Below are 14344 nucleotides of genomic sequence, written 5' to 3'. Positions count from 1 at the left end.
AAAGAGCTCATTGTCTCCCTCTACTCTTCCCTCATTAGGCCAGTCATGAGTACAATGCCCTATTTGGCATGTACCTCACTGGACACCTGCAACAACTGGAGAGGCCACAAAAGTACCTCACAAAGAGGATACTAGGCCTTAAACACCTGTCCTATATGGGCAGACTCAAAAAACTCCAACTATTCTCTGTCTTATATCACCTCCTTAGAGATGATCTCTGCTTTACTTACAAAGCCATGTCTGACCCAACTCTGTTAGAAGTGCTGCATTTAAAGAAATCCCAATCCCTCTACACCACATGCTCCTGAGACTTCAACCTCATTACCACAATCAACAGAACGTACTGGAGAAACAGGTTCATAACCCAGAGACTGCCCATGCTATGGAATAGACTTCCCATACATGTCAAGCAGAGCACTTCACTGACCATCTTCAAGAAAAATCTTGATGAGTGAATGGGAAATAGAAAATTCACCCTGGGGACAACTCCAGTGCCTCTATTCAACAGAGGCACTGGGAACTAAGGTTGGATGGCATGATGCCAGGGTAATCCTATCGCTAGGCTTGTAAAGGCCCCAAGACCATTAGCCTAGTACACACCTATGAATCTATACATGAAACGGTCTGACCCTCTGTGAATGAAAACAACTGTGAATGAAAAAAAGTCTATGTGACATCATCCTCTCTGGCCACAGACTCAAGAAGAGTACTTATATGGATTTCAACAGTTTCTTTATCTAATGTTGTTGCTGCACAAAATTGTACAAATTTGTGTCTTCAGGAAGGCCATCCAAAGGGTTTTGAGTAGTCAAATGGTTCTGATGGATGAAACTTCATCACTGGAGAGGAACAGTCAAACTTCTGTAAAATGGTAACTTTGTGAGGCAGACTCATTCTAATGTGATCTGCATGGTTTCTCTAAATGTTAAAGTATTTTCTCAGTTTTATTTCTTTGAAAAGATCCCAATTCTGAGCCCACTTCAGAACTACAAGCCTTAAAGTTATCCAAGAAATCTCATCTATTCTTCATTACTGCAATATGACTCCATACAAAACAAAATCTAAAAACAGTCACCGCTGACCTCATTATGGTCATAACTATCAATTTCATGGGATCAGATGAGATACTAAAAAATCTAACTTGTATTCATTAAAAAATACTCAGGGGTTCAGATGACATGCCAGAAAACCTAATTAGTGCAATAAAAATGGGCAACTTTTAATGCTACATTAAAAGTGCATATAGGGTATACTAGGCTACTTCACTTTAAAAACAGGTATTGCAGGCTCAATTCACAAGGGAGGCCTTTCCACAGGCCACAATAATTACTATCAGCCTCAAAAGCATACTCTGCAGGGTGAAAGAGCAGTGCATTATGGAACTCACTCAAGTAGACATGTGAAACCTCCCTCTCCATCATCTAACCCAGTATGGTTTTGTCAAAGGTGAGTATTTTAAGTTTAATATCATAAATTTATTCAAGAGTGTGACCACTAGTCAAGCTGCTGCTCCTGTGGCATAGAGATACTGTGGTACTCACCTATGGTTAGAGAGATAAAACCCTGACTATGGCAAAGTCAGCCCAGGTTAGGTTATCAACTCGGGTGACCAAAAAAGTAAGACCACTAACCAGATGGTCGCTTAGCTGATCTTGCAAATTTCCCTGAATTGACTAAAGCACTCAACATTATATCCCATGACAGAATCATACACGAATTCAGGGATCTAAGGACAATGCAGCCACATTAACTTGGTTCCACACAGATCTGTTGATAGCTCAATTGGCAACCTGGGAAAATCCTCCAGTTGGTGCCCCTTCATAATCAAAGTACAAACATTCCCATCAAAGAGAATTGAAGGGCTTTGAGGTTTTCCTTGTAGACAAGGTCTACATCCACTGTCTCTTTTCTTTGTATCTTATCATTTTTTTTAAGGAAACCTATGCTATACATAAGGAGCACTAAATGACACTTCAGTCTTTGTAAACCTTTGATTAAATGCTGGTTAGTCCTAACATAAGAGGACAATATGGCCAGTATTCATAGTCACTTGTGCAAAAACAACAGGGGTATACAAACGAGTGTAGCAAAGGTGAGATTCATAGAGGCCATTTATGCTAATGAGAAAGACCTTAAAAATATTGCAAATTAGAATTGTTGTAAAGGGTAGTATGCTAATGAGAGTAGATACTTCCGATATGGTGAAAACAATGGATGCCTCGGCTCGGACAAGAAACTCTTTATTCACACTTGTAAAATAAAATAAATGCAGATAAACAAACGTTAAGCGCTTTCATCTGTACCAGCAGACTTCTTCAGAACGTCAATCATTTTATCAAACACTCCTTAAATAGCCCATCTGATCATATTTGGTGCCAAAAATGTTATACTTCTATGAGATGGGCCATGTTTACAACTCCTTTGCATGTTAGTATTTATGCTGGAAGTCCTGGATTTGCATATCCATGTAGCACTACTCTTTGTGGATCATAGTTATGAAAATGTGAAGCCCTGGACTATGAATGCCATCCTGTGTCTCAATAAAAATAATATCAACCATACCATAAAACATGATAGCTTCATATCTCAAAGATTTCCATGCCTGTGAAAAAAAATGTCCCTCTCAATTAAGCTTGGCCCATGCAGTCACACCTTTAAGGTGGAACTACATGATGATAAGGCACCCCTAACTTCCAAAATGGAGTCCAGGATATCAAATTTCTCATTTAAGCCTGTTCACCAAGTCTATGAACCTATGACAATGAAAGTTTCATTATTGCATAAGGCTTCCAATTCATGGTTCATGTAAAGTGATATTAGGAGTGTGTAAATGACAAAGCTTTTTAGTTCTTACACCAACAAACTCCTAAACAACTGAATTTATGAAGGTATTACACTAAATCAGAACTCTTTCATTTGTATGAATGCCACAATTTCCATAAAATTAGACTAAAACATTGGATCTACTTTGGATGGTCACTATTTATTTAACATTTGTTTACGGGAAAAGGCCGACTTGGAACGAGCCAATTTTCAGCAGAGGCCTGGGAGAAACACTCCAGATGCATGTCATTGTAACATGGCAGGAAATCAGAGCACCCAGAGGAAACCCACATGAATGCAGGGAGGACAAACAGACTCTGCGCAGAAGGTACCCCAGCCGAGAATTGAACCAGAAAACCTCTTCCTGTGAGGCAACACTAACCGCTGCACCACTGCACCATCCAACATTTTACTGAAAGGGTCACTTCAGTGAATGTTTCATTTTGGTGCTTATGCATACCTGGGTATTTTACAGAAGGGGTCCACTAATCCATCAATAATGAAAACAATACATTTTCTACACTGGAAACACCAGCCCAGACTCTGCCACAACTTGCTGTGAGGGAAAGGTTAGTTTGCTTTTGCTTTCTTGTATTTTGTATTACTTTATTGCCTTCTTCTATGTCGTATACTGTGATTTGTTTTCTTTACACTGTGTTTTCTTGTATTCTAATTGTATATTTAAACTAAGAAAGAGACCACAGCTGTGTCTCTTGTCAGTCATACAGAAATTAGAGCAGGTCAATTAAGGTTAATTACATGTGAACTGAGGATGGAACGAGGAACTAAACCTTCTATTTAAGTGGTAAAATAAAACATTTCAAAGCTTTACAGGAAAAGCTCACCCAGACTCTGCCACAATTGGCTATGAGGAAAAAGTTAGTTTGCGTTTGCTTTCTTGTATTATGTATTACTTTATTTCTTTCTTCTGTTTTGTATACTGTGATTTGTTTTCTTTACACTGTGTTTTACTTGTATTCGGCTTTTAATTGCATATTTAAACTAGGAAAGAGATCACAGATGTGTCTCTTGTGAGTCACACAGAAATTAAGTTTTTCCCACCCTCTCACCTTGGCACTGTTGTATTTTTAAAATGAACTGTCTTTCTAGTTGCCTGTCCCTTATGTTAATTTGAAAACATATCTCCTTCTATCTCCCCTTTCATTGGCTGGTGTGATTATGCACAAAATTATCATTTTGTGAAATCACTCCCCTTCAACTATTTACATTTATTGGCCACCTCATTGTATTCCATAGAACCAGAATGCAAATTGCCTACCCCTTTCCAGTCTATCTTTCTGTTTTAAAATTAGTGTCTGTCTACTCCAATATGACCAATTATTGGAGAGCCCACATTCTGCCTCTCAGTAGTCATCTTGGGATTAATGCTTCTGTTTTGCTCCTGGTGAGAGAAGGAGCACAGTGACATTATTTCCTGGAGAGTGCTGATCACCAGAAAGCCTAATAACTGTTGCACAAGTGCCAACTTGGAATCTGTGCTTATAGTTTGCTCCTGGTGAACAGAAGGAGCAGAATGCATTGATTCCTGACTGGTTCAGGTCAGGCATGAGTGTCTGTGCTTGAAATTCTTGATTGGTCTGGTTGCTTATCAAGGTATCTACCAGGAAAAGCCTACAACAAGCCTACAGACCCTTGCATTATCATGGATAAGACTGTGGATCACCAAACAGGCTGCGGCCTTCTTCTTAGCTTGGAATCAGTGTTCCTGTTTTGCTTCTGGTGAGAGAAGACGCAAAGGAGAATTGTATCCCACTAGAGTGAAGCAGTGGTGTGACCAGCACTAGTAGTAGCCAGGCAGTAGCCATTCACGTGACTCCCCTATTTTCATCATTCTTGACAAGCTAATTCTATGTTTTCAGCAAGTACTGCTTGATATGTTTCTAACTTCAAAATACCTGCCTAAATACTTCATCCATAAATCACGAGGGTGTACTTATTAATTTCCTCTCAAGTTTTGGCACACATCTTGAGTGACATTTTTCTTGTAAAAGCACAACTGAAATTTAACCAATACCTAGTTGCACACAGGACAACTAGTTTGCAGTGACAGGCACTGCCCCCAGAGTTGGAAACTGAATACTCCTGACAGTGACTGATATTCTCACTCCAACTGTCTAATCAATAAAAATGGTCTGTTGCCATGGCTATAAACTTTCCCACTATATCTGTTACCATCTTGGTGGATATGGGCATCCTGAGGCGATGTAGAAATTGCCTCATGTTTACTGACAACCAGTAAATTCTCAAACAAACTGATATGGGATGTGAGAGATGTATTTACACAATGTCACTGGAGGCAAAGCTTTGATATAAAAGCACTCTTAATGCCAATAAGGTTGTCAGTAGTTCACACACTATACCCATCACATACTATTCAAAACAGACATATAGACTCACATATGCTGAAGCACTTAAATGTAATCTTCCTAAACGCCAAAGACCTCCTAGACAAAACATAAACATAACAAATACCTTCAACAGCTCTGAATCAACAACCCATCAACACATACAGCCACATCTCATACAAGCCACCACACAATCCAACATTCTGGTCACTGGAGACTCCATTGTGATACACACTGACATCCCTCTCACCAGGCTGAATAAGGAGAAAGTCACTGTCAGTTGGTTATCAGGGGCTAGGATCTGTCACATTGCTCACACAATCAGGACATTCGACCACAAGTACCAGTATGACTCAGTCATAGTCCATGTGGGTATAAATGACTTGAGACATACCTATACCTCCCTAGACTATATGAAGAGATCATGGAGCTCTTGGAATATGTGTCCCAGGCTAGTATGAGCCTAGCATTGAGCAGCATTTTACCTCTTCCAAGGATGATGCCACAATACTAACAAAAGATGACTGAGTTTAGTAATTGGCTTAGTTTCTGGTGTCATTCTTAGGGGGTGCAATATTTGTCAGCATGATAGGACGTGGCCAACAGACCACATTGCTTTGCCAGAGATGATCTGCCCCTCTCCCCTCTAGGCTTTCGAATATTAGCTAAAACATTGTCTTCCCCATGGTGCCTTTTTTAGGCAATATCAAACTAAATGTACTTCTGACAGAGCAAATCAAAACCAAGAAAATATAAAGGTATTACTGCTCAGTGCTAGGAGTCCAAACAAAAACCTCCACTTCATAGAAGCTCTGTTCACCCTAGAGAATGCTGACATCTGTGTGGTCACTGAGACATAGTTTAAAGCTGTGGAAAGCACAACAAAAGTGCAGGGTTATAATGCCTTCCACACATTTAGACCAGCTACTACACAGCCAGGGACTAAAGGTGGAGGTGTGTCACTTTACAATAAAAATAAATAAGCCTCTGGGCTGGTCAAACAGGACAATGCATCTGAGCTTCTCCATGTTCAAATCACCATAGGCAAAATCCAGTACCAGTTCTTGTACGCTATAGATCCCCCTCTATGACTCAGGAAACCCATACCATGTATTTAAACTTATTGGAAACACTCACCATACAACCAAATATCAGGTTTACAGGTGACTTTAATTACCCAAATATTAACTGGGAATACTATACAACACCAAACATAGAGGCACAGAGATTCCATAATTTTGTAAACACAAATTCCCTGGAACAGATTGTCAATACACCAACCAGGGATGCAACCATTCTGGATCTGGTCCTCACTAATATGGGGGAATGCTGCACACACCCTAGTGCAATGTCTTCCCTAATAAGGTCAGACCACAAAATGGTCTCCTTTAAAGTAAAAATAAAACCCAGACTCCCAGCTAATCCTGGAATATTCAGGAACTTGTTTAAGGCTAACTTTCTGCTATTAAACACTAATTTGGAAACTTTTCAAGCCTCCATAAACTCTGAGAACACTCCTGCCTATGCAGAACTGTTCACAGACACCCTATACAAGCATGTTAATATCTGTATAGAGGCAGCTGTACACACCAGGAAAACGTACAGAAGTAACTCAAAAAACAAACCACCCTGGTGGAATAACAAAACCAGTAGGCTGTATAACAGATGAAGAAAATCATGGCAAAAATTAGGAGGTGCAGCACCCAGCAGGATAAAAGCACTCTCATCAAACTAAACAAACAACTCAGCAGACAAACAAAGACTACCAAAACCAATTCTAAGGTAAATTTGGCACCCAGGCCAAGGACAACCACAAGGCATTATTTAGTTATGTCCGCAACCTCAAAGGAAATATGCAATTGTGTGCAGAGCTCATTGTAAATGAAGCCACCTATACTGAGCCAGAAGATATAGCAAACCTACTGGCTGACAAATTCAGCACCAAATTTACCTCTCTCTCCCCTTAAACCTTCCCTCAGGAAATACCATCAAATGTACCCCTTGATATCACTAGGGAACAGGTCCTTATTGCTGTCTCTAAGGCCAAGAACATTGCACAAATGGACCCAGACAATATCCCAGGATGACTTCTAAACAGCATCAAACATGACCTGTCAGCCCCTCTGGAATTGCTATTTAACTATAGCCGCCAAACAGGCTTTGTGCCTCATGAATGGAGAACAGCAACATTCATCCCTCTGTACAAAGGTGGGGCATCTACAGACCCTGGAAACTACACACCCATAAGTCTCACTAGTCTCATATGAAAAATCATGGAAAGCTTTATCATGGAAATGATTAGTAATGATATAGTAAACCTCCAGATACTGGGCCCAACCCAATTTGGTTTTGTCAAGGGCAGGTCATGCCTACTGAACCTGGTGGACTGCTTTGAGAAGGTCACCAAAGCTATGAATGAGGGCAAAATGGCTCACACTGCTTACCTTGACTTGGACTAGGCATTTGACACAGTACCCCACTTGGGCATTGTTGACAAATCCAAGCAGTTAGGTGCAAATCCTTATGTCACCCAGTGGATAGCCAACTGGCTCACAGACAGGACCCAGGAAGAAGTTAGAAATGGGGAGTCCACCTGTACAAAGAGGCCAGTCACAAGTGGAGTCCTTCAGGGATCAGTCCTGGGACCTCTCCTTTTTTGCATTTACTTCTCTGAAATCAAGGCCAATGTTAATGGCCACTGACTGACTAAATCTGCAGATGACTACACATTAGGAGCTGTCAGTGAATCCCACATTGGCACAAATGTTCTCCAGGAAGGGATGACACAGATAAACAACTGTTGTCATTGCCTTGGGCCAAAACTAAATGCTAAGAAATGCATAATAGTATCTTTTGGGAAGTCATCCACCCCTGGTAACTATCATATTGACAAAACACCCCTTAGAGTTGACCCAGTAATCAGGGACTTGGGAACATACATAGACAGTAATCTGGCCTTTGATCATCACGTGTCTACAGCAGTGAGGAGATCATTCTATATTGCACAACTTATAAAAAAATGTATGGCATCTAGGTCTAAGGAAGTCACTGTTCCATTGTGTTCAGCATTCATAAGACCTATCATTTAGTACAATGCCCCCTTTGGTATGTACCTAGCCAGTGATAGCCAACAATTTGAATGTCCACATAGTTTCCTCACTAAAAGAATATAGAGCATAAGAAACATGTCCTCTACAGACTGCCTCAAAGGCCCTATCCCTGTATTCTGTCTCCTGCAGGCTGTTGAGGGGAGATCTATACCTGGCATACAGGGCATTGTCAGAGCCTACGCTGATGGACCCCCTGCATATCCGCAAAATAAACAGCCCCAAAATTATCCATTCTAAAGACTTGTCTTGCCTGTGATATAAATAAGTCCTGCTAGAGAGACAGGTATGTATCCCAGAGACTACCCCATCTCTGGAACAGTCTCCCCATCCATGTGAAGCAGAGTTCCTCCATAACCTAATTTAAGTGTAAGCTGTGCAATTGGATGAAGTACAGGAACTTCATCCCTGGTTTGGCACCTATGTCTCTAATGGACACAGGCATCCTGGAAATGGTTCATCTCCCAAGCCCCTGCTTGTAAATGTTTCATCTCCCAAGCCTCTGCTTACACTTATCAAGGGTGTCATAACTTGTCAGAGATTTGGGATGCATGGCTAGGTTTGAAAAGGCCCTTGTAGTCATTAGCCTAGTAAACACCTATGAATCTATAAACAATAAATTTACTCTTGACATGTTTCTCATATTCAGATCACAAAGCACTATGCCTTCTTTGTGCAGTAAAAATAAAACTCAGAAAAGGCATAAAATAAATGGAAGGTTTGCATATGGAAGAGATGAAATGCACTGCAACATCAAAAGATATCATGTACTTTTGTAATACTATAAAGCACTAAATCTTCCAAGATGGCTGCATGTTCATAAACAACAAAATCTGAGAAAAAAGGGCCAGGGAAATTGTCAGTTTGGGTAAGACTCAGCTACTGGCTACTAAATACACTGCCTGGATGCTAACAATGAAGAAAGTTGGAGAATCGAAAACAAAATAAATCACAAAAGGTAAATAAAAAACACTGGCTGAGAAGACTACTGCAGCTGTTCAGGCAAAAAAAGTTCAAGTCTCAGCTTTGGTACAAAAGATTTCTTTCGGTTATTTACAGGAAAAAAATAAATCCAATTTATGAAAAACTAAATGATTATATTAACTCAAACAACAAAAGGCTAGAAATAATAGCATATTTAACTAACTATTCAGATGAACTGATAAAACTGCAAAAATCAGACAATTAAAAGAAGAAAATGCTGGCTTAGTATGAAGCTTCTCAAGAAGAGGAATTTTAAAAGTAGTCACATTAAAGGCAGAGCACACAAAGAAAACCTAATATTTCCTGTTGTACCAGAAAAACTGGAGGAAGCAGACTGTATTAATTTTGTGAAAGGATAAATAAGCAACTAGACTTTTGTTCCACAGCAGGATTTATTAAATGAAATGGCACATCAAGTTTATGCTCCAAACCTGGCCATGAGACAGCAATCTTACCAGCACAAAGAGTTGATCCTGACAAAACTGTAGCAGAAAAGAAAAGTATTAAAAATTGGAGATAGCAGATTGTTTTTTGGAAAATGATTATTGACTGTACAGTGGGCAGAAGAGAAGAAAAGAGAAGAAATTTTCTCACGGCGATCAAGGAATGTTGAGAGGCAGGTGTGAGATTCAATCTGCTGTATCCAGCATTCTTAGAGTATTGTTTTCCTGGTGGATCAAATGGCATTTATAGATGCAGAACAGGCTACAGAGGAAATAAAAATTCTATTCAACAAAAAATGAGCCAGCAAGAGGACGAGAACTCTGCTTCTCATGCTCTATCAGGCTCACGTTGGACTTGAACCAGAGTCTGGTGCTAGGAGATGGAGATGATCGGGAAGAAATCAAAGACCACTTAATTAGTGACTAAATTGGAGACTATAAAGTAGACATACATGACAAATATTTTACAATTTTTGTTCTATTATTCTTCTAATAAAGTAGAGGATGGTCATCTCTGTTGTATATTGACAATCCTGGTCTGTTAGAAAAAGAAATATCACAATGGCATTTACTTCATGGAAGAAAAACTTCTTATCGTGTAAGTAGATGTATGATAATGTCCTTCCATATCTGGCACCTGTTGTAAACCAGAAAATAAATACATTTCATGCCACTAAACTTTTGTTAATGAAAATATAGTGATCCATATGATTGGTTTTGTGATTATACCAAAAGTAGTCCTGAAAAATAAAATATATTTATTTAGGGTCCCCGACTCTTTGACTTACTAGGTTAGAGTGACTCTCTCACTCAATGTTTTGACTTTGAGGGAGCTACAGTGGAAGAGGATACAACTGCAATCAGACTATAGTCCAGAGCTGCTGAAGTTATATTTTTCATTTGAAGACAGAATACAGGGAGTATTAGCCCCATTTAAGCCACTGCTGTTGCAAAGTTATGGCTTTTGTTAAAACTGCCAGTTATCACTTGCTAGATGTGTAGGCTGTGCTTAATGTGATTTATGACCACATTTGAAATAATAACTTTGTTGCTTTAAATATGAAGGCATTATAGCAGGCAAAAGTACATCTCTAAGTAATCATTCATTTTTTTTCAAATTCTATACTGATTAAATGTCTTTTACTAATTAAGGAATGTAACCTCCTAGTCGTCATTTTGTCAACAGGACTAATTTACAGACTGGTAAAACTAACTAGAGCATGTATGCTCTCTTTGATATGCCTTTTTCTGGTACTAATTAGGTTTCTGAATCTGACAAGATTATTTTGCAGAGTGACTCAGTATTACACTATATAGGAATTCTTAAATGTGACTGTAGTGGGTTAACTACTAACATTTTAAGCCTGTTGAAGCAGCAACCAAGTTGTTATGACTGGTGCACTGAAGGATGGGATGGGCTGATCAAAACCAGAATGATTAGCACTACATGAGAACTCTGCTAAAACTCCAAGAATTATAAAATTCCTTCTGCTGCAGCAGTGGTAGCCTCAGAACTATTTTAAAAGGGTGGGTTGGAAACAGCTATCCCATGCAAGGGTTTGCAAGGCTGTTACCCTTGCATAGAATATATGACTACAATGAAAAGATGATACATACGCAGAACAGTACACACTGGTAGGATAAAGGAAAAAGCATACTAATGAGGAAATTATCCCTAGCCATGCAAGATGGTGGAAAATGACTACACAGTGAAGTTTAGACAGGATATGCCATTATTTGAAAATATAAGTGTTTTTAAATAATGGCAGTGTATGGATAACACAGGATTCACCCATGGTTAGTTTTGGTTGTTAAATCAGATTTCATAATAATGATCAAACCACACCAGTTGCGGTTTACTTCTGTATTATCCATACCTAGATGTGCGTGTGTGTAAGTATAAATAATGCCCTTGTAATGAAGAACCCTAACCATATATTACTGTATTTAAACATTTTTATAGTTTCACTTGGGACCACTCTGATTTAACTTGTCTAAAACATAAATTATAGTAGGTAATACAAAAAGTATGCCATGGATGGATAAAACAGTTCTCATTTTTTGTCTTGTATAAGAAACTATGTATATTAAGAGTAGATGACAAACAGTAATGAAAAATAATCTAACCTTGTTTGATCACTTTTTATATCTAAAACTGTGATTTTATTACATATAAATATGTACTATAACTGTGTACTTACAAAAACATTCCACCACTGTTCTATTATCTGTATTTCCTGGGATTATAAGTATTATGCCTCATATGTATTACACCGTATTCTCAGCTTGATGTAACTAATCACACTGCTTTGTATATATTTGTAATTTACTTGTTTATTTGTCATTGGAGCTTTTCTCCCTAGGTCTCCACTGAAAAATGGCTCTTCTTGGCCCAGTGGACTTACCCTGTCATCAAACTGAAATAAATAAATAAATAAGGGAGATAATAGAAGTAGATAGTCTATGAATTTTTGTTCTTGCAACTAATAAGCGATTCGTACTTCACTTTTCACCAAGGCATAAAAAGTCATTTGCTGCACATGTGAAATCTATTTTTCTAATTATGATTTGCTGATCAGACAATCCCTCCATAGTAAATGCAAGCATAATCAGTTTCACCCTGTTTTGTATGAATTAGACAAGACTGGTTCTGTACATTTGTATACTATACCTTTCGTACAACAAAAGGAAGCTGGAACTCCTGGAAGACCCGGTTCTCCTACCTCTCCCTGTAAAAAAAGTAATATTTTGAAAATAGTAACATTCAGGGTATGATTTTATTGTATCAGTTCCAAAACAGTACAAACAATCGTGCTTTAAAAGCTTTTACAGTGCAGTACTTTAGAAGTACAATTATAATAACATGAGATGTAATGTTAAAACACAAAAAAATATATAGATATAAAACAAACAGTAATAGATTACATGGGCATACTGTGTTATCAAGACTCTGGCCTGCCAAAAACTCAAGATGGTTTGATAGGCTTGGAGTCCTTTTTTATGAGTCTTACTTAACAGCCAAGCAAAAGAAAGATATATTACATAATAAAAATGTTAGCTGTTTAGAAGACCTTAAGTTACATTTACTGAAGAGTGGTATCTGTCCACAGTGGTTTTCAACAAAGGTGTTAAACCACACATTTTTTCTGTCTCTAGTTTTTAACACTGTGACACACATCTTTCATACACAGCAGCAGGACCTGGGAAGAAAGTCTACACAGCAGGCAGCAAAGGATTTAAAGAAAGAACTGCATACAACTGCAGACAAAATGTCTAAATAAAAAAAATCAGTTCTTTATCAATATCCATTTCAAGGATTCATTAAATATAATTCACTGATTTGCACTTACCTTGGATTGTCTAACAATATGACATGACAGTAAAACTTAAAGGGAACTTTTTTTGGGGGGGGGGGTCACCCTTTTATTTTATAAAATCACAGTCAGTTGCTGTCTACAGCACTTCCCATGTAGAATCTATCTCCATAATTTAGAAGAGAATGTTTAAGTCAGAGACAGCCCTGCTGCATTGCTTTAATGTGATGAGGTATAGCACCATGATAGGCTACCTCTCTGGCCAATTGTAAATATAAATGAGGCATTCCAGGAGAGTAGCATATGATAAGAAGTCATGCGCTCTCCCCAGGAAATGCCTGTGGTAAGTGATTTTATGCAGCCAAGTGATCAACAGAATCACTTATCTGCTTAAATTACCACTGCCAGCCTTGTTAAATAATGTGCCCAAAAGTTCACATTAACCCATTATCTTCAATTGGTAATGGCACGTTAGAGGTAAGTGCCCAAAAGTTTAGTGCACAGGGAGTGATGAGGCGTGTGTCCATTTGTGTATTGTATGGCTGCATGTCTGAGTGCATGCAGTGGTATCAGTGGTCTCAAGTGTGTGTGTGCGTGTATGTGTGTGTGTGTGTGTGTGTGTGTGTGTGTGTGTGTGTGTGTGTGTGTGTGTACGTGTGTGTGTATGTGTCTCTGTGAGCACTTCAAACAGTATCATAATATTAAAAAAATGATCCAAAAAATCTAAGTGGTTAGATAACATATATGATAATTATGGTTTTACTAAAGTATGACAAATTCGTTAAGAACACAAAAGCCAGAAGAAGTAGCTGGACTGAACCCACTCAAAGTAATGCAGGCTGCAAATCACCACACAGTTGTAGAATGAAGAATCCACTTTATTAACTTCAGACCAAATAAATCCAAGGATGAGCACTTTCGTCCAGATCAGACGCACACACACACACACACACACACACACACACACACACACACACACACACACACACACACACAAACACTTCTTATACAGTTCAAACAGGATGTTCCACCCAGTTATAAACTAATCAATTATGTCATTAAAAGCACAATATTTACAGTCATTGACTTTAAAAAGCAGACAGATATACAAACTGAAAAAGTTCATGGAACACAGCACCCTAAAAATCACACTATATATAAGCACTGCTTCATAAAATGACAATGTACAATAAATATTTAACTAGACTTCCATGGTGGTGCAGCAGTAGTGTTGTTGCCTCACAGCAAGAGGTTCTCCCGTTCGATTCTCGGCTGGAGTGTGGCGAGTGCCTTCTATGCGGAGTCTG

The 14344-nt window shown here is 38.7% G+C and overlaps 1 protein-coding gene across 1 annotated transcript in view; it reads right to left on the bottom strand.

The window, feature by feature from the left end:
* Positions 1 to 14344, bottom strand: part of LOC122801189 (collagen alpha-4(IV) chain-like) — a 1621248-nt gene that overhangs the window by 862637 nt on the left and 744267 nt on the right. Inside the window, exon 18 of the mRNA XM_044070748.1 lies at positions 12395 to 12452. Coding sequence (XP_043926683.1) covers positions 12395 to 12452 — 58 coding nt within the window. The remainder of the gene's footprint in view (positions 1 to 12394; positions 12453 to 14344) is intronic.

Source organism: Protopterus annectens, chromosome 4.part1 (assembly GCF_019279795.1).
Source record: "Protopterus annectens isolate FY-2018-M chromosome 4.part1, PAN1.0, whole genome shotgun sequence".
Classification (NCBI taxonomy): domain Eukaryota; kingdom Metazoa; phylum Chordata; order Ceratodontiformes; family Protopteridae; genus Protopterus; species Protopterus annectens.
This window is presented reverse-complemented; position numbering and strand designations above follow the sequence as displayed.